Here is a 24,980-nt window from a genome sequence, read left to right on the forward strand (position 1 = left end):
CTCGGGGCTCACCCAAGTCTCAGGTATGTCAGGTCTCCTCATCCACAATCAGATCATGGATGTGGGCAGCCTTATGACATTACTAACAGGGGATTGCCTGGGTGGTTCAAAAAGGAAGCAGGAAAATTGTTGGAGGTCCCAGCAAATCAGCATGCCTCATTAGCATGTGGATGAGTTCACTCTAGGATGCAAATTCTCTATGTGCTTCTGGAGGAAGCTGTTTGTTGCCCCTCCAACATTTCCTTGCTTCCTCCTCCTTCACCATCTGGGAAGGGAGCATGCAGCTGTAGTTCCTTCCATCTCCCTTGGGCCATGCGGTGGACCTAGAATTCAGGAGGTTCCCCCTTTCTCTATGCAGCCTTCAGCAGCATTGAGGGCTGAGGGTCAATTCAGTTTAGGGAAAGAATCATTTTTCTACTGAAATGGATGTAACTGGACCAAATAAATCAGTAAGACTCTTTACTTACTTTTGAACCTACTTTGTCTAAGTGTATAATTCTTTGTGCTTGGGTGTGTAAGATCAATAACCTGTATTTCTCTAATGTGCTCATTAATGCTATTTTAGATAATATTCTTTTTCTGTGCACATCTTTCACTGTGTTAAGCTCTGCCCCACTCAGTGGTCCTAGCTGTCCAAAAATGGCTTCAAAAATGACCAGAGAAGCTGTGCATTCTCAGGGATTGTGTACTGATCTATGAGGAGTGAAAAAAAAATCTGCTAAACAGCCACTTGCAAGGGGTGTGTCTTGAGAGTTGTTGACTGCCCCACATGGATGGACTTCTTCCTGCTGAATAAGCAGAGCCTCTATTCTCCTGTTAACGCACCCTAAAATTTATTTATTTAATTTCTATAGCCATCTCAACAAGTGACTCTGGGTGGCATTGGCCTTTTGAGCAGGAGCATTGCTATGCTGGCTCAAGCTTAACTTGCAGTTAACAAGAACATCCAATTCCTTTTCAAAAATACTACAATACTGCGAAGCCAGATCTCCCCCATCATGTTTTTCATTTTTCCTACCCAGCCACAGGACTTTACATTTCTCCTTGACAATTTTCATACTGTTCATTTTTAATATTTTTATTGAAAATTTTGATTACAAAAGTAAAAGCAAATACATACTAAACACAGGGAGAGAGAAAAAGAAAGAATAAATAAGGAAAGGAAAAAAAAGGAAAAAAATAGGAAAAAGAAAAATATATAAGGAAGTGACTTCCAATCTTCATCACAAGTATAAACAGATTTAATAACTCTTCACCTCCTATAAGATTACAAAGAAATATCTCTTCTTCCCACAACCCATCTCTTATCTATATGCAAATCATAAATCATCAACTTTTCAGTCCTGGTGTCAGCAAAAAGTCCATAAAGGGTTACCAGAGCTTTATAGAAACATGTCCTATTTTAACCTTGAACAAACTAACTTTATACTCCTTCCTTTTACTTCTGACAGTCTTGAACTTTAATTCAGATGTTGTCATTGGATTTGGTCTCTCTTCAATTTTTCTATTTCCCATCCCAAAGGCTTCTTTGAGGCTTTAGCAAACCTCTTTTGTAAAATCCATAAAAAGTCATTATCCAGGTCATTATCTTGGTTTGTCATGTGTATTTCTGCTTTAATTTTAAAGTCTTTAACCAACTTCTTTTATATCCAGTAGAAAGTCCTTATCCGGGTCATTCTCTTGGCTTGTCATTTGTGTTTCCACACTAGTTGACTTCTCTTATAGTCCACACTTTTTAAATTTTCCAGTATTTCTGGTTCTAATATTTCTACATCAGGCAAAAATGGTTTCACCTCTTTAGCCTGTAAATCTCTCAAAATATTCTTTTCGACATCTATTATTCCTTCATTAACATCTTTTGAACACACTCTATCCATAGGAGTAGAGTTAATTCTGACATTGAAGCTACTAATTTCTGACCCCATTCTTCAAAAATCTCCTGAAGTATTTCAAATGCCATAATGTTTTGTGTCATTTTGTAAATTCCAGTGTCCAAGTTTTGAAATCATAAAGTCTTGAATTTCTGTTTTGACTTAGGACAGACAAAGCAATTTTATTTATTTATTAATCATATTTATATGGCTGCCTATCTCACACAAAGTGACTCTGGGAATTTAGTTCCCATGAAAAGCCGTTTGTTTATATAATTATTTCCAAAATCTTATAGTAAAAATCCTAATATTCCAAATTGGTCTGGTCCCTTAATTTGTTTGTAACTTTCTTAGATCGGAGTCTTATTTAGCTTTTTGCCAATTTCCAATACTTTAAATTCTTAAGCTCATATTTAATTTTTATTTTATTCAAAAATGAAGATAAACTCACCAGGTGGCTTTTCCAACTTGTCATTTCAAAGATCTCTAATTGCCTTAAGATACAGTAGTTAAATAGCTAATTTCTGAAAGTGATTAGAAAGTGAGTTTAGGAAACCCAGTGTCCTTTAAAAAGCTGTGCTACGACTTCTGGGGAAGCAGTGGTGGACTGAAGATGGCTTCACTTTCGGCAGAGCTGATGACAATAAAGGATCGAGGAGCTAGCAAATGGATTGGCACCTTGAAATTCTTCTCTGGATAAAGGGGAGGACCTGGGATCGCCCATATGTGCTCCATACAGATGCTCCCCGTGAGGAGACTGTAAAACGGTGGTCTCTGGTGGGTTTTAGAGCTCTGGGAGCCAAGGGGAAGTCAGCTTTGCCCAAACCACAGTTTGGAGCCTTCAAAAGGACACTGGGTTCTCTCACTTCCTTTCTTAATCACTTCTGGAAATGGCTTAACATTTTTTTGGATATTAAGAACCATTACAAGAAAGGCAAGTTTCATCACACCAGGTGATTCTCCTTCAATCCTCAGTGAAAGACATTTCATGCAAGTTTAAGGGCTTAAAAAATTCTTATTTTGGAATGAACAGCAAAAGGGTGATTAGAACGTTGATTTTGGAAAGTTATAAACGGACTAAGGGGCCAGATGGATTTGAAATAAGATTTTGAAATTAATTACAAGAATCCTTCCTGTGGGTTGTTTAGAATTTTATAAAATTTTTGAAATTAAGTATAAGAAACCTTCCACAGGAAAATGCTGTTGACTAGAAAAAAACATGGTAAGATGGGACTTTGAAGGCTGGATACTAGGGGGAGCCAGAAAGAACTAAGGATTATAATTAAAGGAGAAGAGACCCACTAATACTTTAATTTTGTAAGCTGCCCGGAGTCAGTGTGCGTGAGTTGGGTGGCCACATAAATTAGTTTAATGAAATAAGTAATAAATACAGAATGGAGTAAAATACACTAACTTTGGAAGAATTCAAGGATATTTGGCAACAATGAATTCAGAAATTTCTCTTAAGATTGCTACCATAAAAATGGGTTTAAAAGAGGAGACAGAAGAATATGCAACTGAGAATCAGTTGTTTTGGATATGGATTTAAGAATGACAAGATACAAGAATAATATGGAAAAAGATGTTACATAGGACCTAGAGATGAAACCAGCTGATGTCTTAATAACTAAAAGGGACAACAAATAATACATCAGAAGAGTGACTTGAGCAACTTTTTTTAATCTTGGATTTACAAAAGAGATGTGTTATACTCATAAAGGAGTTCCTGAGAAAAGACAAAGAGAAAATGAAAAGAAATCAGCTTTTGGGACACTATTTAAAGGGAATAAACATCAAGATTTTTAAAAGCAAAAAGGAATATAAAGTTGGTTTATTTGATCAAGGTTAAAATATATATGATGTTCTTTCTAGTAGTGTTAATGGGTTTTTCTCGACCAGGACTAAATGACCAGGCTTTAAAGATTTGTTTATAGATACAGTAAGATTAGATAAGATTTGATTAAGGTTAAAATATAGATGTTATTTCTTGTATGTGTTAAACTTACAAAGGCCTTTCTGAGAGGAGACAAAGAGAAAATGGTAAGAAATTAATTTGTGGGTCACTGTATGAAGGGACTAAAGATCAAGACAAGGCTTTAAAATTTGTTTATAGATAAGAGATAAGATATGGGAAGAATTTTTTTGTACTTGTCCTGATGAAGGGTGAAGTCATTTCTTTATATACCTTTTTTCTTTCTTTTCCTTCTTTCTCTGAACTTTTTTTACTTCTTATGTTTTTCTCAGTTTGTATTAGTTTTTATCTTTGTATTTTAAAACTTTAATAAAAAATATTATATACATTAAAAAAGGCTCTGTCGTGCCTGACAGCATGATGGCTTCCCTTCATCTCCCAGTGTTCAAACCCGTGAGGAGCAGCCACCCCGAGCACACCGGCGCAATCTCCTGTCCTCTCCCAGAGATGTTCTGCTCATTTGGAGATGTGCTAGTTTGCCATGCTTCCCCCAGAAGTCCCATTCTGTTCATTTTTTGATTGAGTAAATTCCCTCAAATAAACAAATTTATCTGTTTATGAAATTTAAACACTGCCTCAGCGCAACTGGGCTCCAGAGTGTGGCAGTGCTGTAGAAACAATGCATCCTCCCTCAGCAAAGGAGCTGACATGCCAGTCCATTAGGTGCTGATCAGCAGGCTGTCAGGTGAGGGTTGAATGGCAAGACAAGTAAGTTAACCCAAAAACTGCACTCAAAGGATGCTCCACGATGGTTCCTCAGCAGCTGCAGTATCAAATTAGATACCCCAGGATTATTGGCTTCAGTGCTTTGGAAGAAGAGGTGGAGGAAATGCTTACCAAATCTGCAGATAACACAAAACTGAGTGGAAAATAACAGAGTGAAATTTAGCACACACAAATGCAAAGCTAAGAAACAAAAATAAAACACACAGGTTAATGTGTGGCTATCTGGCCAGGTATTTGTCCTTGTGAAAATGATCTTCCTGAAGTGTGGATTGCAAACCCCAAACAAGGCAAATGCAATTTGACCCTTAACAGAAATCAAAGGAAGTCACAGCTCCACTTTATCTGGCTTTGGTCAGGCCCTGCTTTGCGTCCTGAGGCCAGTTCCCGGCGCCACACCTTAAGAAGGGTTTGGAGGGGGTGGAACCCGCTCAGGGAAGTGCGGTGAGGATGACGGGGGGGGGCGGGGCAGTGGGCGGGAGCAAAGTCCTGCGAAGGAAGGCTGAAGTAGCTGAGGACGTCCAGCATTACGAAAAGCCTCCTGGGACGGTAGCCCTCCTCAAACACCAGAAGGGCTTGCACATGGAAGGGCATTCCAGGGCACAAGGCACAGAATGACGGATGTAAGTTGTGGGCAGGCAGGTTCCAGTTCACAGCACTTTCTAACAGCAGGAGCTTCTTGTCTTCGGGCAAACAGGCAGAGAAGACCCAGCACAATGAGCTCCCCGATCCACTCAGTGCCTCGATGCTTCCCCCTATAGCCACCGCTCAAAAAGGCCAGGGGCCTTTCCGTGTCAAACGTTCGCTCGAGTCTTTCTTTCAACCTGCCACGGAAACTCTAACGGCCCTCCCGTTCGGCGCGATCCTCCCCCAGCCTTCCCGTGCCGCGAAGACCATCCGAAAGCGCACCTGAGCCACCGAGCTGCCGCGCCCCGGGCCACCACTCCCAGGTCGCGGGCGCGCTCCGCAAGGCCGCCCCTCGCCCACGCGGCTTCAGGCTGCCCTGCCCTCTGGCGCCGGCGCGACCTGCTCTCCAGAGCCTCGCGCTTCCGCATCGTACAGACCTGCTGGCTGGTCCGACGGTTCACGCAGTGGCTGCACGTCCCACCGTGGTCCCCCCTCAAGCCAAGGGCGCAGAGCCCGCAGCGCCTCCGCTTCTTCGGGCATCAGGAGGCGGCATACGCCCCGGGGCAGCCCTTGCTCCCCCCCGCCGCCGCCCGGAAGCCGCGCTGCCCTTGCTCGGCACCCCCGCCAGGCGCTTCACGGCTCGACCACGGACCCTGCCGAGGCCTCGCCGCCTCTCCGCAAGGAGGAGCTGTCGCAAAGCGCCTTCGGTCCGGGAGCGACCCCGACAGCCTGCCAGAGTGCTCCCGGGGAGAAAGAGGCCCGGCGGGCCACGTGTTTCTCAGCGGGCGGCGCGCAGCGCTTCCTCGGCTTTCCTTGCTCCGCTCCGCAGCCCCTCTCTTTTGGGGATGCCGCTCCCCCGAACGGCCGGCGCTTCGGGGGGAGAGAGGGCGGGGATGCCCCGAAAGGGAAGCCTCCGGAGGCAGGCACGCGGGTCCGGCGATCAGGGCAGTCCCAGTGCCCGCCCGGCCAGTCCGAAGGTCCCAGCGAGAACCGGCCGTCGGCGCCGCTCCAACTCCCGCCCCACCTCGCTCCCTTCGCATAAGCCTCCGAGTGCCGCGTTGCCCCGCGAGGAGATGCGAGGGAGGCGGACGGGAACTTTCCGCCCGGCCCCGAAAGGGCGCTTATACGCCGCCGCTCCCGGGCCGGGCCGGGCCAGAGGAAGGACCCCGCAGCCGCCCTCCAGTTGCTCGGCGCGGCCGGAGGGTGGGAGGCTCCTCCTCCGCCCGCGAGGGAAGCGGAGGAAGCCGCGCGCGCTGCAGCTGGGCCGCCTTTGTCCTGGCGCTCCCGCCCCCTCGGGGTGGGTGGAGGCGCGAGCGGGGCGCCGGGGCGGACTCGGCACGCGGGGTTCCGCCGGCTGCACCTCGCCGGGCGGCGCTGCTCCGCTGAGGGGCACGTGGGCGATCCGCCGCGCCTAGCGTCTTCTCTGCAAGCGGCTGCCAAGTTGGGGCTCCCTCCTGGATTCCTCCTCGGGCTTTCCGCCCGCGCCTCTGATCGGCCCCGGTCCTCCACATGGAACGGAGGCCCGCAGGCGTGGCCTCCTGAAGCTGCAAGATGCCCTTTTGTCACCAGTTTCCACCGGGTGCCTCTGAGCGGGGTTGCCGAGAGGCCTCTTCACACGCCTGTGTGCTCCAAAGCCCTTTCACCAACTTTTTCTGAAGCTGTGCAAGATCCTGGTTTCAGGCTTCACACTCTGCCCTGGCAGTAACTTGCCCTCTCTGGCTGGCCAGTCCTGTTCATCTCTGCCAGGTAGCAAGGCTCAGTTCGGCTGGACTTGAAGCAGAGCAGGCAGAGGAATTAGGCCCTGGAGTGCAGAGTTCAGAGACTTTTATATATTCTCAGGGGCTTAAGCTCCAGGCCTCTTCCTCCTAGCGGTCCCTTGATGGCTGAGATACTTACCTACTGCTAGTTCTGGGGAATTGCTAGTTTTCTCTCCACCTGCCTCCCCCTAGGAATGCTGCACAGCTTCAGAAACAATTTGAAAGTGCCTCAGCAAACTTGATAGTTGTGATGGATTTCAGTAATGCTGCTGGTTCTCAGGAAGGAGGGAGCACATTCCAAGGAGGGGAGCCAGATAAGAGGAGACGCAGCCCAGGAAGCGAGTGTGGGAAGACTGAGAGGCAGAGACTCGGCCCGCCGTAGAGCCTTCCCAGATTTCCCTTGGGTTAGGTAGAGTGGCTTCAGTCTGGCAAGGTTCTGTCCGTACGGCGTGAGCAAGTTTGGCTGAACTGATTCTTTGAAGTTCTTGGGCTGGGCCTGACAGCAGCACTCTTTAAACTATCACAACCACTTTTCAGGTTGATGCAGATGCTGAAGGAAAAAGAAAAGATGGGCCACTTTAATGATTAGGTATCTGGTCCTCCTCCGTAGCCGAATGGCACTCAGCAGAAGTTCCCCAGAAACTCACGTGGCATAACTGGGAAAGAACATTTATGGCGTCCTAAAACAGGACCAGTTAAAGCTGGTCACGGCCCTTTATCGACATGAGGATGATGTCCCTTCTTAGACCTGCTGGAGGATAATCTGGCACTTCTTCCTGCTTTGTCCACAGCCTAACAGCTCTCCTGCCGTGCATCTCCCAGCCTCAGTGCCCAGCAGCAGCTGCTCATTGGTGTAATTGGCATTCCTGCCCTGGGAAAGCCTAGCCTCTCCCCTCGCCACCGCGCCCAGAGAGGAGCTGTGCTCACGCAAGGCCGGGCACCTGTGGCGACCCTGCTTTGCACTACTTTGGAGAGCCAGGGCGAGGCAGTGCCCGAGAGGTTGGCCAGGAGCAGACAGAGCCACAAGCCCTGCTGCGCTGCCTCATTATGGTGGCGGCGGCAGCTTATTCCCAGGAGAGATGAGCAGAAAACGCCAAAAGTATACTGTGAAGGTCACAAGTGGAGACCACGTGACAACAGCTTGCTGCGACACTGCAATCACGAGCCGGGCAGTGAGCACCTGGATCACGATCGCTCGGCCATGGGGATACTGTGATGGACAGAAGTACCAATTGTCCAGCGCTGTTGTAACTTGGAATGGTCGTTGTAACCTGAGGACCACCTGTACTCCCAGCAGGATCACCCAAGGCATGAAGGTCATCCCAGCTGCAGCAACAGGCACTTTAATTGGGCAGCAAAGATACAGGAAGATGCTGGAGGTGGAAGACTGCTTGAGCAATGATTGCAAAGGCATCAATTCATACTGCACAGGAGAAGGTAATGCTAAACCACTCCTGTATTTTACTAACAAAACCACACGGACAGACAAGTGATTGACAATATAGTGCTGGACGATGGATGGGTTTGTATGTTTTGTAATGAGTGGCCAGATCCCATCTTGTTTATGTATTCTGTATTGTGCTTTCATCTTTTTTTGCTATACTGTGAGCAGCCGAGGCGGTTTGGAGTCAGGTGGCACCTAAAACAAACAAATGGAGAAGTGAACAAACAAATGGGCCCCTCAGGCCAGATGGCACTCAACATACTACCAAGGAAGAGCTGAGGATCTTTTGGTGTTTATGTTGCAGCTAGATGAAATTTTTCAGGATGTCTGCCTGCTCGTGCAGGAAAAAAACAGCAACAAACCAAAGCTGCAAAGACAGAATTACAATGGTAACATGGCATGTAAGAAACATGAATATGGGAAAGCTCAACATAGTGAAAGATGAAATGAACTGACCACACACTGACATCTGAGGCCTCAGTGAATTGGACACTTTCAGTCAGAAGTTCATGTTGCTTATTTACTGTTTATTTACGTGGGACGTGAAAAACAGAAGAAACAGCAGTGCTTTCATAGTCAGAAGTACTGCCTGGCAAAGGCCGTACTTGGGCATAACACAATCAGTGACTGAATAGCAATTAGACTTCGTGGATAACCCTTTAATATGATGATTGCTAAGGATCTTGTCCAACCACCAATGCAGAAGAGAAGGCTGACAAGAGTTAAGGTCAAATTCAATCTGAAAGCCGCAGAACATGCACACAAGACCTGGTTGGAGACTGGAATGTCGAAGGTGGAACTAGTGAGGAAAACCGTTGGACTGTATGGCCGAGGAAAAAGAAATACAGCAAGATAACAATTTAGCAGTTTCTGCCAATCATTCTGCCAGTGATTTTTTAAATTGCTATCACACTCTTCAAACAACCAAAATGATGCCTACATACCTAGGCATCATCAGATGGAGTACACAGAAATCAAACTGACTGTATTATTGGTACAAGGAGGTGGAAGAGCTCAATTATAACAGCAAAGACCTGCCCATGGGCTGATGGTGGGATCATGGACTGCTCATGTGCAAGTTCCAAATCAAGCCGAAGTAGAACAAGCCAAGCAGATCTCACATACAATCCTCAGCATATGCCCACCATTTTCAAGGAGGACATCAGGAACCTCTTTGAAGTCCATTGACAGGAAACCAGAGCAACTGTGGAAAGAAATTAAAATTGTTAAGAATGAGTGTAAAAAGGCAAAGACCAAAAGGCAGAAGCAAACTGGATGTCAGAATAAACAGGAGAAATTGCAGGGAAGAGAAGATACAAAGATCTCAGGACAGAACTTAACGAAAAATTTCAGAGCGGTTAGAAGAGACAAAAAGTAGTATTACAATGACATCTGCAAAGCCACTTAAGTCTGTCTTAGACAGACACAGTCTTCCAAAAGATCTCCAAACTCGGAAGGAGGTTCCAACCTTAAATTTGCATGCCAGTAGAACAACATAGACTGCTTCAAAAATGGAATCTAATTACAAGAGCCTCTAGTACTGGAAGCTGAAGTTACAACAGCACTCTGGTTGCTACAGGAATTGATAGAGTGTCTACAGAAATACTGCATTTCAGCAACTGAAGAAGAATCTAACCAAAGAATGACAGCAACTCTGGAGAACACAGTGGAACTAAACACCAGCAAATACATAAGCTAAAGAGCTTACAAAGAAACACAGACACCTCACAGAGGAGAGTGAACATTCGATCAACTCCCCACTACAGCGCCTCCAGAAAATCAAAAACATAAAAATAGAAGAAGATGAGATCATGGTATCATTCAACGTTACAGCTCTCTTCACATCCTTAGACCCAGCACTGGCGAAAATCCATGGCTGCAGCTCTGCGCAACGCACCTGGCCTGGCCAAATACACCAGAATGGAAATACCCAGGATAATGGACCTCATCAACCTCTGCCTTACAACCTACTTTCAGTTTGATGAAGAAATATACCAACAGATCAGAGGAACACCCCTGGGATCACCGAGTTCAGGACTTATAGCAGAGATCATAATGCAGTCTGGAAAGGATAGCACTCCCACACATACAACCCAAAGTATGGATCTGGTATGTAGATGACACTTTTGTCATAATATAAAAGAAACAACTGGAAGAAATCCAAAAAACCATCAATAACATCTTTAATGGAATCAAATTCACAAGGGAGGAAGAAAACAACAACACACTACCATTCCTGGACATCCTCATCAGTAGAGGAAACGATGGTAAGTTGGAAACACAAGGCTACAGGAAAGCTGCCCACACCAACCAAGCTCTCCACTACCAAAGCGACAATCCAACCTCCCACAAGAGAAGCTGTGTAAACACATTATTCAGATGAGCACTTACACACTGCAGCAACCCAGAACACCAGAAAAAGGAAAAAGATAATCTGTACGGCATCTTCCAACAAAATGGATACCCGCTCAACTTTATCAAAAAGTGCCTCACCACCCAACCCACTACAACCCAACCAATGGAAACTATGAAAAGGATAACACTGTCATACATCAGAAACATCTCAGAAACCACCAACAGACTGTTACAACCACATGGCATCACCGTAGCAGATAAACCAACTAAAACTCTTCAAAACATATTAAGCAACCCAAAAGACCCAATAGCCCAAGAAGAAAAAACAGGAGTTATTTACAACAAACAATGCAAAGACTGTAACAGCCACTATGTAGAACAGACAGGCAGAAGACTAGCAGAGCACATCCATGAACACCAACTAGCAGTCAGAAGACACGCTGAGAACTCCTTAATTTCACAACACATGGACAGATTCAACCATAGTTTCAACTGGGAAACGGCGAGCATCCTAAACCAAGCCAAATCCAAAAAAGCCAGAGAATTCCTGGAAGCCTGGCGCTCAGGCAAAGCAGCCATCAACAGACACATAGAGGTAAACAACATTTACATACCATTCAAAAGAGACAACAGAAAAGCCAAAAGACCAGAACACTCCCTTGCCAGCAGTCAACACCCAGATAGGCAAAAATCAACACCTGGATTAACACCAGATGAACTGTCAAACAGCACAATACTCCGTAATCAAGGAACAATTAACTCAGGCAATCAACCAAGCAGCAAACAACAGCCCAACCAAAGAACTCCCAAGGAGAGAACAACACCCCTACCAACACAAGCAGGGCAAGCCACGGTCTATAAACTGAGAGCAAGGCCCACTCCCTCTTTGCACTGAAACATCTGCAAGAAACCAACAAGGCTCAGAGAGCACCAAGGACTCCACACCAGCAAATATTTAGATCAGAAAGCAATTGCCAGGTATAGCCAAAGCCCAAGATCAAGAGTCAAAAAGAACTTCAAGAGGTGTAGCATTTTGTCAAGGCACACAGGGAAAATAACTGCCCAGTTACCACCCTTGATAAAGAGCAAGACAAAGAGAAAACCTGCAGGTTGTCAATATGATGAAGCAGGAGAGGAGAGACCCTGTCCTGCAAGTCTGCTGTGGCTGATTTCTGAGTAGACTCAAAACCTGCAGCATCACTTCCACCAAAGCAATAAATCAGAGTTCACAAACCCTGACCCTATGTCATGTTCTCATTCTAATGTATGGTTAACATTGTAACGTTTCACATGTCATTCTCTGTTCCGTGTTCTTTCACCCGGGGTTTTTCCATTCTTTCGCCCTCTCTTGTTTTGAGGGCTTGGAATGCATGTTTGGGTTTGCGCTCCTGTTCAAGGTTACTTTCCCAGGCGCGTCTAACGGCTTCCAGCACCTGGGAGGGGGAGCGTCCTGACGGGCGACGGGGCGGGACCTGCTCACAAGCAAGGCTTTTAAGTTTGTATTTGGCGCGCTTTTGCTCATTCTCAGCTTTCTCTGTATTTGCATACTATTCCTTTAATAAATCAGTTATCTTTAAGCCCGAGCTTGTGAGACTGAGTATTTGGGTTTAGGCAATCATTACATAAAGCTGAGAATCATTTTTTTTCCATTTTCCGCTGGCCCCATCCAATCCTTGGATAAGAGGGAACGCCAGCGATGACAGAACCTCAATTTCGCGTAAGTGAGGGAGGCGAAGAAGAGCGGGAGGTGGCCAAAAGCCGGCCAGCGCTAACCTCGAGAGCGCAAAGAGCAGCACGTCGGGAGTTGCGAGATACCCAATTGGACGAGCTGCTAACATCCATACAGGAGAGTCTTAGGAGTGAACAGAGATCTGTTATGGAAAGAACCACGGGGAGGGGGTCTCCCCAATTGGCCTGGGAGCACGAAGTCCCCTTGTCACCAAAGGTGGTGATAACCAACCAACCCCAGGAGGAGCCGGTCACTCCGGCCCGTATGAGGGCATTGGAAGATAAAATGGATTTAATAGTGACGATCCTCAAGGATCTACCCAGAGAGGATCAGCCCAGAGGGGCAGAGCCCACCCCGGAGGATTGGGAGGAAGAGCCGTCACAGTACCCCAGGCACAGCACCCTGTCGACCCGGGGGAGAAGTAAGACTCGATCAGCCCATCAAAGGGGAGAGCGAGAGGCAAGACCCCCTAGGGATCGACTACCTGTGGGGGCTCGGCGTACGCTGTCATTCGCGGCACCGCCACAGCCAGCTGAGCCGGCAAGAACCTTCCCACCATTTGGAGTGAAGTTTGATGGAGATCCCGCAACGCTCTCCTTCTTTATTACGAATGCCAAGCATTATATAGAAGATTGGGGTCGGAACTTTCAGTCTGAACACGGCAAGGTCAATTTCATTGCCAACAAGCTGAGAGGAAGGGCAGCAGATTGGTATGTGCAACTATGCCAAGCTGAGGCAACTGAGTTAGAGGACTTTGATGAATTTTTGTGGGCACTCAAGGAGCATTTCGAAGACCCCCTAGCTCAAGAAACGGCCAAAAATGACCTGCGCAAACTCTACCAAGGGTCCCTCTCAGTTGCTAAATATGCGTTGGAGTTTAAAGCTTTAGCAGGAAAAGTGGAAGACTGGTCTGAGCCAACAATCATCGAATTGTTCAAGCAGGGGCTAGAACCCGAAATCCTTCGATGGGCGCTAGGCAGAGACGATCCCAAAACGCTATATGGGTGGATTCAGTTGGCGGGAAGCGCAGAAAATGCCCTACGAACCTATGCCCATACCAAGGAGCTTCGACAAACACGTCTCGCTAGAGGGGCGCGCACATCTGGACTTGCCAGCCGCCCCAAACCAAAAACCTGGGAAGAAGAGAGGGAGCAACGGTTCTCCAAGGGTCAGTGCCTCAGATGTGGGAAAGAAGGACATCGAGCCACTTCGTGCCCAAGACGCCGTCCAGAGGAACGACAGACGAAACCCACGGTAAAGACGCCTGCTCCTGCTCCACCGCGAAAACTGAAGGCAGCCCTCGCGGAACTGGACCCCCCAGACCTTCCCTTCGGTGAAGAGGAGGAAGAGTTGCAATTCGAGCAGCCGGCGGGAAAAGCCTACCACCTGCCCTGAAGGGCGCCCTAGGGCAGGTGGAAGAAACCGGGCGTAACCATGATTCGGTGAGTGGAAACTTCCCCACACTGACTGTTAAAGTTAAACTAAGCTCAAAAACCAAAACGGTGGAAGTGTGGGCCATGCTAGACTCGGGTTGCTCCCGTTCCCTGATGCACCCTGATGTCGTAGCGGCTCTGGAACTGCCCACGTTCCCTTTGCCAAGACCCATGATTTTCACCCAATTGGATGGAACTATGGCGGGAGGGAAGGCAGTCAATCTTTCCACGGGACTGGTCGCCTTGCAGATGGGCTCCCATCAGGAAAAGCTGCCATTTGTGGTAGCTCCAGTGGGGGGTCCTCTGGTAATCTTGGGGATGCCTTGGTTTGTGAAGCAAAACCCTTTTATCAACTGGCTGCATAGAACTGTGACGTTTGCAGATGGATTTTACAAAGTACCCGAAAAGGACCTACTGGAGGACATGGAGGGTGGTGGGGTAGCGTATACCACTGTGCAAACGCTTCAACCTCTTGAGGGGCTACCCAATCAGTACCAAGATTTTGCTGAAGTATTTGGGGAAAAGGAAGCAGATCGCTTGCCACCCCACCGAAAAACGGACTGTGCCATTGAGTTTTTACCAAATGTAAAATTGCCTCACCCAAAAATATACCCCATGTCTCCCAAAGAGCTTACCACGCTAAGGGAGTTCATTGACAAAAATCTAGCTAGAGGTTTCATTGAGCCGGCAAATTCCCCGGTAGGAGCGCCTGTCCTATTCAGGCCAAAAAAGGATGGGTCATTAAGGCTTTGTACCGATTTCCGCGGGCTCAATGCGGTCTCAATATTAAATAAATATCCTTTGCCCCTGATCAAAGATATGTTATCACATCTGGCCAGAGGCAAAATCTTTTCAAAACTGGATTTGAGAGAAGCCTACTTTCGCATTCGCATAAGGGAAGGGGATGAGTGGAAGACAGCGTTCAACTGTCCTCTTGGGGCTTTCCAATATAAAGTCTTACCATTCGGGTTATCTGGGGCACCTGGGGTTTTTATGCAACTAATCAATGAGGTCTTGCATGACCACCTATTTAAAGGGGTACTGGTATATTTGGATGATGTATTGATTTACACTGAAACCATGTCAGAACATATCCACCTGGTGCGTCAGGTACTAGCTAAATTGCAAAAAGCACAGCTGTATGCAAAACTGTCAAAATGTGCCTTTCATCAGTCGCAAATTGATTACCTAGGGTACCGGATTTCAGCTCAGGGCATTGAAATGGACCCTGCAAAAGTAGAAGCCATCGTGGCATGGGAACCTCCCCGTACCAGGAGACAATTACAGAGTTTCCTTGGATTCTCTAATTTCTATCGAACATTCGCCCAAAATTTTGCGGAAATCGCCCTCCCCCTTACTGAACTGTTAAAAACTAAAGGACAGGGGGATACGCGACGTTCAAAGAACCCAGGCGCGCTCCTTAAATGGACTCCCGCCTGTCAGCAAGCGTTTGAAGCGCTGAAACAAATCTTTACCACAGAACCGATTTTACAGCATCCAAACCCCTCTAAACCCTTCGTGGTACAAGTCGATGCTTCTGATTTTTCCATAGGAGCAATTCTATTACAAGCTGACCAATCTGGCGCTTTAAAACCCTGTGCCTACCTCTCTCGCAAATTCACGGAAACAGAGAGAAGATGGCATGTTTGGGAAAAGGAGGCTTTTGCTGTAAAAACAGCGTTAGAGACGTGGCGACACCTATTGGAAGGCACTTCAAACCCTTTTGAAGTCTGGACTGACCATAAAAATCTGGAAGCTTTAAGCACCAGTCGAAAACTCAGTCCCAAACAGCTGCGCTGGGCTGAGTTTTTCAACCGCTTTGACTTCACCCTTAAATTTATACCAGGCAGAAAAAATTTCTTAGCTGATGCACTATCGCGCAGACCCCAAGATGCTGGCCCAGGGCCAACGGTCCAAGGCACCGTCTGGACCGACAAACAATTAGGTTTGGCAGCGGTGACTCGCAGCCAGACCCGACCGCAATCAACTCCGCCTCCAGCCGCTCCGCCTTCCAGCCGCCCGCCTCCCTTGTCAATTCCCTCCGATTTGCAACAACAGTTGCTCTCCCACCTTAAAACAGATACTTGGTTGCAAGCCAATAGACACATTTTAACTTTCACCGATGATCTTGCCTGGCGCAACGATCGTCTCTATGTACCTGAATCAATGCGAAAAACCATACTCCAGCGCTGCCACGATGACAAGCTAGCTGGGCATTTCGGCTACGTGAAAACTTTGCACCTCGTTCGCCGCCAATTCTGGTGGCCAACTTTACTTAAAGACTTGAAGGAATATGTCACTGCGTGCCCTGTATGTGCGGCGATAAAGCGCAAACCGGGCAAGCCCCAGGGTCTCCTTCAACCTGTGGCCACTCCATCTGTCCCTTGGCAGGATATCTCCATGGATTTTATCGTTGATCTACCCCCTAGTCAACGCAAAACTGTCATTTGGGTCGTCAAAGACTTTTTCTCCAAACAAGCCCACTTTATCCCATGCGCTTCTATCCCCACCGCGCAACAGCTGGCACGCCTCTTCCTCATCCACGTGTACCGCCTCCACGGTATCCCCGCCCGTTTGGTGAGTGACAGAGGCACACAATTTACGTCACAATTTTGGCGGGCATTTTTGAAACTTTTGGGTACAAAACAATCGCTTTCTACCGCCTGGCATCCGGAAACGGACGGATCTACAGAGGCGGTTAATTCTACATTGGAACAATACCTCAGAGCTTTTGTTAACTACCAGCAAGACAACTGGGTCGATTTACTCCCATTTGCTGAGGTCGCTTACAACAACTCCATTCATCAAACCACTGGTCAAGTTCCCTTTAAAACTGTTTTTGGACGTGACTTTGTTCCGATTCCTGAACTTCCTCATCCTCAACCGCTACCAGCCACCCTCGCTGACTGGGCAGACTCTCTCAAAGACTCATGGTCTAATATTCTACTCGCTCTCCGCCATGCCCAGGCTACCTATAAACGCCATGCCGATGCAAAGCGGTCCCCAGAACCATCCTTTGCGGTCGGGGATAAAGTCTACTTATCAACTAAGTTTATCAAGTCCCCACAACCCTCTAAAAAACTTGGTCCTAAATTTGTCGGTCCTTTTCCAATTGTTGCTCAACTCAACCCTGTTATGTTTAAACTTGATTTACCTCACAACCTTAAACGTTTGCATCCTGTTTTCCATTGTAGTTTACTCAAACCCTGCCTGTCGTCGGACCGTTGGCATCCGCAGTCCATTCCTCCACCTCCCCTCATGATTGACAACCAGCAACACTTCGAGGTGGCATCTATCCTTGATTCCCGACGCCAGCGCTCCACTCTGCAATACCTCATCCGCTGGAAACATTTCCCTCATCCTGAATGGGTTGCTGCTCCAGACGTGCATTCTCCTCGTCTCGTAGCCCAATTTCACTCTGCCTATCCTAACAAACCAGCTCCCTAATTTCTTTTGGGGGGGCGATATGTCATGTTCTCATTCTAATGTATGGTTAACATTGTAACGTTTCACATGTCATTCTCTGTTCCGTGTTCTTTCACCCGGGGTTTTTCCATTCTTTCGCCCTCTCTTGTTTTGAGGGCTTGGAATGCATGTTTGGGTTTGCGCTCCTGTTCAAGGTTACTTTCCCAGGCGCGTCTAACGGCTTCCAGCACCTGGGAGGGGGAGCGTCCTGACGGGCGACGGGGCGGGACCTGCTCACAAGCAAGGCTTTTAAGTTTGTATTTGGCGCGCTTTTGCTCATTCTCAGCTTTCTCTGTATTTGCATACTATTCCTTTAATAAATCAGTTATCTTTAAGCCCGAGCTTGTGAGACTGAGTATTTGGGTTTAGGCAATCATTACACCCTATTTGCAAATGACTCCTCGCCCTCCAAACAGTCCACCTGAGCCATTCCCTCTCAGCAGGCTACTGTTTCTCCAGACCATGTTCATCCAAGTGGAGGCTCCACATGCTACCAAGCAAAAAATACACCCATTTTGCTGAAGCCACCGAGTAGGGAAGTGAGGAGCCACACTTGCACTTAAAAAGCATTCAAGACTTGGGAGATGCTCCAGAGGAAGGGGAGAGGAGGACAGGGCTGGGGAAAAGCAGCATCAGGTGCAGGGAAAGAATTGATCCCTTGGAAACGGACCGTTGTGCCTTTAAGTAACCCCAAGGGGAGCAGCCTGGGAAGAACTCCAGAGCTGCTCTTGTATACAGCCCTTCTCCTGCACATACATATCGGGCAGGACATGTTTGGACAGACGGCATCAGCTTGAACAAAAGGATTCCAACAGCCAGAGGTTGGGCACAGAAAAGCCCGCAGCCTTTCCTGGCCAGTTGCCCAAGGAGCAATGAATCCTGGGCAAAAGGATCTGCAGGGGAGGTCCTGCCCAAGAGTTCAGGGGAAGGGGAAGATCCTGGACATGTCCAGGATGATCTGCCCCAGAGGAGCACCAGCTGCAACCACTTTCATATATGCTTCGTTATAACAACTCAGTTGTCAACACGTCACTGCCACTGTTTTTAAACAAAGAAAGGGGAGTTGTGTTTTTAGCATAATCAATAAGCTACAGCTGTATACCCGCTTACCTTGTAAATTCTAAGTGGGTAAACTGTACTCTATTACCCATTCACTTACCTGTGGCAGTCAGCTACACTGAAGTCAGTGGAGTCAGCAGACGTAGTCAGATTGTGCTGTAGACTGGTAGCAGCTCACAAAATCAGAGAAATAGTGAGAAAGAACAGCAGGCGTTCTCTCCCCAGAGCCCCCCCAAAAGAAAATCAGCCCCAAAGACAGCTCCATTGTTCAAGTTTGCTCAGCCTTTTTCACTAGTAAAACATCAACATGATCTTTCAGAAAGACAAATGTCATTAATTTAAATTGGGAGAGTCTGTAAAAGCTCCATGCTTATCTCCAGAGCCAGTCTTTCCCTTAAGGAAAAAGTTTAAACAGTACAAATTGACACAGGCTTACACACATCCCCCGAGGGCTGATTTGCTATTGCTGTGAATACGTGTGGCTGACACAGCTTCTGGGGATGTTGGTTCTTTCTAGCGCACAAAGACTGAAAATCAAGAGGGCGTCCCTATTAGGCCTCTCTGTAGGGTCTGGGTAACAGCAAGGCAGGCTAAGTATCTGCTGGACAACCATGGGCTAGGGAAGGGCGGTGCAATGGTCCTGCTTCTGTTCTGGAGCTGTCTGGTTTCCAGGTTCAAACAATCCCTGGCGACGTTACCACTGACTAAGCAAGTCCCACAAAGGGCCCATCCACACAGGGGTAGTAAAAGCACCCAGCCAGGTGGACGAGGAATGTGCTGGGGTGTGTCATGCCAGGACCCCCATCCCCATTAGACAATTTGCGATGAAGTGACTGTGGTTCAGTGACAGCTGTCCATCAGCTCCAACAGAAAACAGCCCACGTGCTGAACTGTGGGAAAAGCTCTTGGTTTATGCTGCAACTTCTCCACGTTGTGAACTGTGATCCTCAGCTGCTCTTGAAACGGTGCTCATCAGTCTCTGACCCTCCTGGCTCAGTGGAAAGGAGGCAGGGATTGTGAGGCAGCTCCTAATACCGTCCAGAGGCGCATGAGTCATGCTGCAGGAGTGGGCTAAAGTGCATGGGAAGGTCATGATGCAACTCCATGTCGAGTGGGCACCAAAGCCACAGAAATGCAGTAGTAAGAGGGAGGGATTTGAGCAGGCAAAGCAGGTCCACAATTGCAGCTGGACTACTGTCAGCAGGGCTCAGCCGGACAGGTACTATGCTGGGTTCAAGTCCATCAAAGACACTGCAATCTCTCCTGCCAGAGCCCTGTGGAGCTTGAGGAATGCATTTAGGGCCCTCTGCTGGGCCTGGGGACTGCCCCCCCACCTTTGGGCGTAGGCTGGCTCCAACAGGCTTCTTCTTGCAAATGCTGGGTGGACGCCACCTAAGGTCAGGATCTCTGACCTGCCTGGAGTTTTTATCTGCCTGGGTGGAAAGAGGCAGACTGGCTTCCATTTGGTCTGTTGGCATTAAGCAAGCAGCTCTTAGTCGCAGAATGAGATCCTCAGTTGGAGACAGTTGTAGAGATGGAAGGCAAAGGATCAGAACGAAGAGTTTTCATAAAAGTTTTCACCTGTGAAAAAGGGAAAGACCCTTTTAAGAGGACCAAGAGAAACCACAATTCGAAGGTTTGCAGACCTCTCTGGGTGCTAAGGCCTGCGGTGACATACAAACCCAGGCCATGGCCTACACTAGGGATAAGTGGCAGTGCCACTGCTTTTACAGAGTTACTTCTCTTAGCCAGACTGCAGCTCTATTCATATTGAACATGGGGCATTAATGGCCTCTGGGCACCCAGGTTGAAGCAGGAATGGCTTCAAAATGGGGGCTTCCCAACTGTAACGTCCCTGCTGCTCCCAATTCTTTTTCACGCATGTTGGAGAGGAAATAAGCGCACTGAGCTGAGAGAGGGTTGGCTGCTCACTGTACAAAGTGGCCAGTTCTGACAAGTCAACTGCACGGTTCTTTAAAAAAAAAACATGATTTGCCATATGTATGGCATGGGAACAGCAAGCCCTAAGCCACACTTAGCAGGCCATCTAACTCTGTTCAAGGTGTCCGGCTGGGCACTGCTCTCCTTGGTTTAAGAAATAAAGTGCATCGATAAAAACCAATGAATTAGTCCTGTTTTCACACTCTACCAATTCTTTCTTATTTCACAGAAGTAACCAATATTAGGATAGTCTTACCTGGCCTACAAGCTTGCTTTGTTCCTTTGGGTCATGCTCAAAATCCTTTGTGACATCCAGAATCAAGACAGGCACATCTCTTGTACCTCCAGAATGGATCCTATGGGAGAAAAAAAAAAATCCATCTATGAAAAACCTTTCGACTTAATTGACGCCCCAGCATGGATTTACTGTGTGTCAGTTGGTCCCTGCTCATGTCCTGAGCCAAGTCCTGTTCAAATGTGGTGTGATCACACCACCGGGTTTAAAGTGCAGCTCCCGGCCAGAGGAAGACTGTGCCCGCCCTGGGGCTCAGCTGGACATGCAGACCTGGTCTCTGCCTTTCCTGCACAGCCTCTTGGATTTGGGGTGGGAAAGCCTCTCCCCTTGCAGCTGGCATAAGAGAGCTTTGGGGCTTTCAAGACCCTGCTGTCAGGGACCCCCCGTCTCTTTCCACATATCCCCGCCTTTCACCTCTCCTGTCACTACCTCTCTCTCCTTGCCTTGGTCCTCCTCCCCAACCCCCCCCATCAGCTAATCCTCTCCCACAGCACTACCCCTATGACCCTCGACCCCACCCCACCCCCCTTCCTGCCCTGACACCCATCCCGGATCACAGGCACCGCAGCCAAGCTGGCTCCCCACAGCCCCATTGGCCGTGGCAGAGAACAGCCCCCACCCTGCCTCACCCGGTGCTGTTCCTCACAAGCCAGTCCTCGTGCTGGACATGGAGCTGCTCCAGGTACGGCAGCTGGACCCCCTCCTCTTCGGGCCTGGATCGGCAGCGCAGCCTCTCAAAGCAGACCTAAACAGAGAAAGGGACTCTACTGGCCAGCCCGGGGAGCCAGGCGCTGCAGGGGACCTTCACACAACGGGCTGTCGGAGGTCTCCTGCCAGAGGGAGGGAGCTCTCTTTTCCCCTGGTAAATGACCTACTGGAGCCCACTGGGAGTAGGCTGACTGGAGCAGCAACCCAACTGCTCCTTCTAAGAAAAGGGGCAGGAAAGGCCCATTCTGCGAGGCCCAGGCTCAGCAGGGAGCCTGCTCCATCACTGATGGTCGAATTCCTCACAAGGCTGGTATTGCCCCCAAAGCCCACTGAGCACAACCACCGGACAGGCACCAATTGCAGGGGGCCTCACTGCTGCTTCACCGCCCAGCAGTTATTCCCCCAGAGAAGACTTCAGGGGCTGGAACAAGCCGAGTTTTCTTTCATGCCTGGCACTGAATGAGAGATGGGGCGCGGAGCTCAAACAGGAGATACTTCATTACAGAAGAACACCGAAGACTAGCAAATAGTGCTAAGGAGAAAAGAGAGAGCTCGGGACATGACACAGAACAGTTACTGGTTGCTGTTTCGCTTACCTCTGGAGGTGCCTGGAGATAAAGAAAGCCATGGAGGGCAAGCTGGTCCCCAAAGGTTTGCAGGAGGAAGGTATGCCAATCCTGGTAAATGACCCACTCCATCTCAGTCAGGTGGCCAATCTCAAAAAGATTTTTCGCAAAGATGTACCTGGGGAAGGAGAGGAGAGACAGGCCAATGAGGCCACCTTGAAGCCAGACCTGGGCAAGAAAAGGGATCAGCCATCCAATCCTCCTGCATCTCCTGACCATTGTGCTCTTCAGATGCCTTGGACCACAACTCCCACCCCCACCCCTGGCTCTGGGCCACAGGAACTGGGAGTAATGGGAGTGAGATCCACAAGCATCTCAACAGGGGGCTGGCTCCTGGGAGAGAGGTGTGGAAAGGACTGGAATCCCCATCCGGTGGGATCGTGTTCTCCTCTTCCTGATACAGGAGGAGCAATCAAAAGGCAACCAGCAAAGCAGCAAGGAAGGGGGCTGGGCGCCAGGGCCCTTTTGAGAGGAGACCTCCCCTTTCTTTTCACCTGTGGGAAAAAGAAACGAAATCAAATTCTGCCACTGTACCTATCGCTGTAGACAGATCTCTCAAAAACCTGCACTGGTTCCTGGGTCTTCTGCGCCTCCACGGCCAGGGGCTCCAGGTGGGCCTTGAGCCGACTCAGGCACGAGTAGGTCTGGAAGGTGTAGGACCACCGGGAGGGCTCCCGATAGACCATCTGAAGCAAGTTCCCAAAGTTCTGAGGAGCAGAGGCCTGAGGGGGACAGGGAGGAGGAGGGGGTCACCTGGAGGAGCACTGCTGGCAGGAGCACTATCACCGCGGGGCCTCTGGGGCCCTGCTGATCTGGCAGGGATGCTGCTAAGGGGGGCGGGGGCAGGTGGTCTGAGGGCCACACAGGACCGGAAGAAAAACTAAACATACCTTAAATATTACTTCATTTTAACAGAGCCAGTTAATCTAAGCGCTCTTCAGGTCCTCCCCTTTGCGTCACGTTAATAGTAGTGCAGGGAAGCCATTTGGGGAGGCTCGGGGAAGCCCCCGGCCCGAGGGCGTGCACAGCACAGCCGGCTCTCTCGGCTTCCCTTCGAAGGCGGAGCAGAAGCTCCCAGCGCCCCCCCGCCCGGCTGGGGGAGAGACCCCTCAGGGGAAGAAGGGGAGCCCGGAGCCCTCGGTCGGACGCTCCGCCCGCCCGCCGCCCGCCGCCCTCCTTGCTCCTTCGGCTTGGGGCGCCGGGGGTCCCCCCGCCCCGGCAGCGGCGCTCGCGGGGCGCAAGCGGCCCGGTCCGCCCGGCCACGCGGGCTGAGTCCCTCCCCGCCCCCGCGCGCCGGGGCAGGGCAGGGGCCGAGCAGCGCCGCGGCCGCGACTCCGGGAGAGGCTCCGGCGCTGGAGATCAGCAGGCGCGCCCCGCCGGCTCGCTGGGGTCGGGAGCCGCGCCAGCCTACCTCGCGGGGAGCCGCGGCGCGGACCTCCTGCCACTTGGCGACCGGCTCCGGCGTCAGGCGCCACCCGGGGAAGGCTCTGCGCAGCAGCGCCACGAACGTCGACTTGCCCGCGGCTGCGGGGAGCAGGAGAGGCGTCAGGGCCGCTCGCGGCGCCCGCCCGCCCGCCCGCCCGCCCGCCCGCCCGCCACCAGCCACCAGCCCCGCCGCGCCGCGCCCGCCCTCACCGATGTTGCCCTCCACCGAGAGCCGCTTCCCGGCCGCTCGCGACAAGCTCCGCGCAGCGCCCGCCATGCAGCCGCGGCGAGGGGTCCTACGCATGCGCGGACCCCCCCCTCCCCCGCCGCGCGCCAAAGGGCTGGGGCTCCGTCGCCTTCCGCCTCGAACTCCGGCTCTCCAGCGCAGCGGCCCGGCCCGGCCCGACCCTCCGCCGCTGCTTCCCGGGCAGGGAAGCGGGCCCTCTGCGCGCCTGCGCCGGACCTCCGTTTTCCAACGTGTCGGTCGGCTCCGAAGGGCGGGAAGGCGCCCCCAGCACGGGAGGAGTCCCCGAAGGGGTCGCAGGCTGCGCGCCATGACAGGAGAGGTGAGGCGGCTCGGGGCGCCGCGGAGCCCGTCCCCTGCCGGCATCGTCGTCCGCCTTCCTCACGGCGCGGACCGAGGCGCGAAGCCCGCGGGAGGCGGCGTCCCCCGGGAGGGCCGAGGGAGGGATTCTTGCTCTTAGCGCGGCCCCAGAGCGCTTCTCCCTCCCGCCCCCCGTAGGACCCTTCTTTTCCAGGACTTCGCTCTGCGCATCTGGCGGAAGGGGTCACCGCGTTGAGGGCTTCGGGGCACCCCAAGAGCGGGCCGGTTTTGCGCAGAGGCGTCTCGCAGAAGCGGGGCCAAAGCAGCGCCAGGCCGGTTGGAAGAGTTAGCCAGTCGAGCACGCGTCATTATCATGTGTATTAGCATATAAATTGCGTTCATCCCAAGATGGACTGGTGCGCATTAAAGCTATTTGAAGATAATAGTCTTTTTCTGTGCCAGCTTCTCAGCTGTGTTAAGCTCTGCTCCATTTCAAGGGTTCTAGCAGGCCGCTGAATGGGCCCAGGCTTTTTCAGAAAGAGAAATGTTCTTTTTGGGCTCCAGAAACGACTCTTGTTGCATTTTCAGCCATTAATAAAAGTTGCTCTTCTTTTATTATGGAGAGTGGATGCAGTATGCACATGATCAAGGATCCAGATTTCTTTATTGAATTGAACCCAAGTTTAAAGGAAGAAATCAGTTTGGCTGATGGAAGAGCAATCCCAGTGGAAGGGAAGGGGCGCGCCCTCCTAAGGTGTGGAAGTGGAACTGCCCAGAGAAATAGGATTGCAGCTAAAGTCTTGTATGTTCCAGGATTGAGAATGAACCTGATTAGTGCATCTGTCCTCATGGAGAAGGGGCATTCCCTTTGATTTAAGGGTGACGGATGCGAAATAATGGATCCAAACGCGAAATAATGGATCCAAACGGTGTCTGTTTAACAGGATTCCTAGACAAGGTTCGATTTTTCTCAGTTGTGAGAGGCCAGGCAGGGCCTGGGTGGCTA

At 49.8% G+C, this 24,980-nt stretch overlaps 1 protein-coding gene across 1 annotated transcript in view; it reads right to left on the minus strand.

Annotated features, from left to right (window-relative positions):
* Positions 1–23,718, minus strand: part of DGUOK (deoxyguanosine kinase) — a 149,230-nt gene extending 125,512 nt beyond the window's left edge. The window contains exons 1-7 of the mRNA XM_063311335.1: positions 23,641–23,718; positions 23,417–23,529; positions 22,540–22,727; positions 21,976–22,123; positions 21,301–21,416; positions 20,633–20,732; positions 19,848–20,016 (exon numbers count right to left, since the gene is read on the minus strand). Of these exons, the coding sequence (XP_063167405.1) occupies positions 19,948–20,016; positions 20,633–20,732; positions 21,301–21,416; positions 21,976–22,123; positions 22,540–22,727; positions 23,417–23,529; positions 23,641–23,707 (801 nt within the window). The 5' untranslated portion in view covers positions 23,708–23,718 and the 3' untranslated portion in view covers positions 19,848–19,947. The remainder of the gene's footprint in view (positions 1–19,847; positions 20,017–20,632; positions 20,733–21,300; positions 21,417–21,975; positions 22,124–22,539; positions 22,728–23,416; positions 23,530–23,640) is intronic.
* Positions 23,719–24,980: the final 1,262 nt, after the last annotated feature.

Source organism: Candoia aspera, chromosome 9, assembly GCF_035149785.1.
Source record: "Candoia aspera isolate rCanAsp1 chromosome 9, rCanAsp1.hap2, whole genome shotgun sequence".
In the NCBI taxonomy this organism is placed as follows: Eukaryota; Metazoa; Chordata; class Lepidosauria; order Squamata; family Boidae; genus Candoia; species Candoia aspera.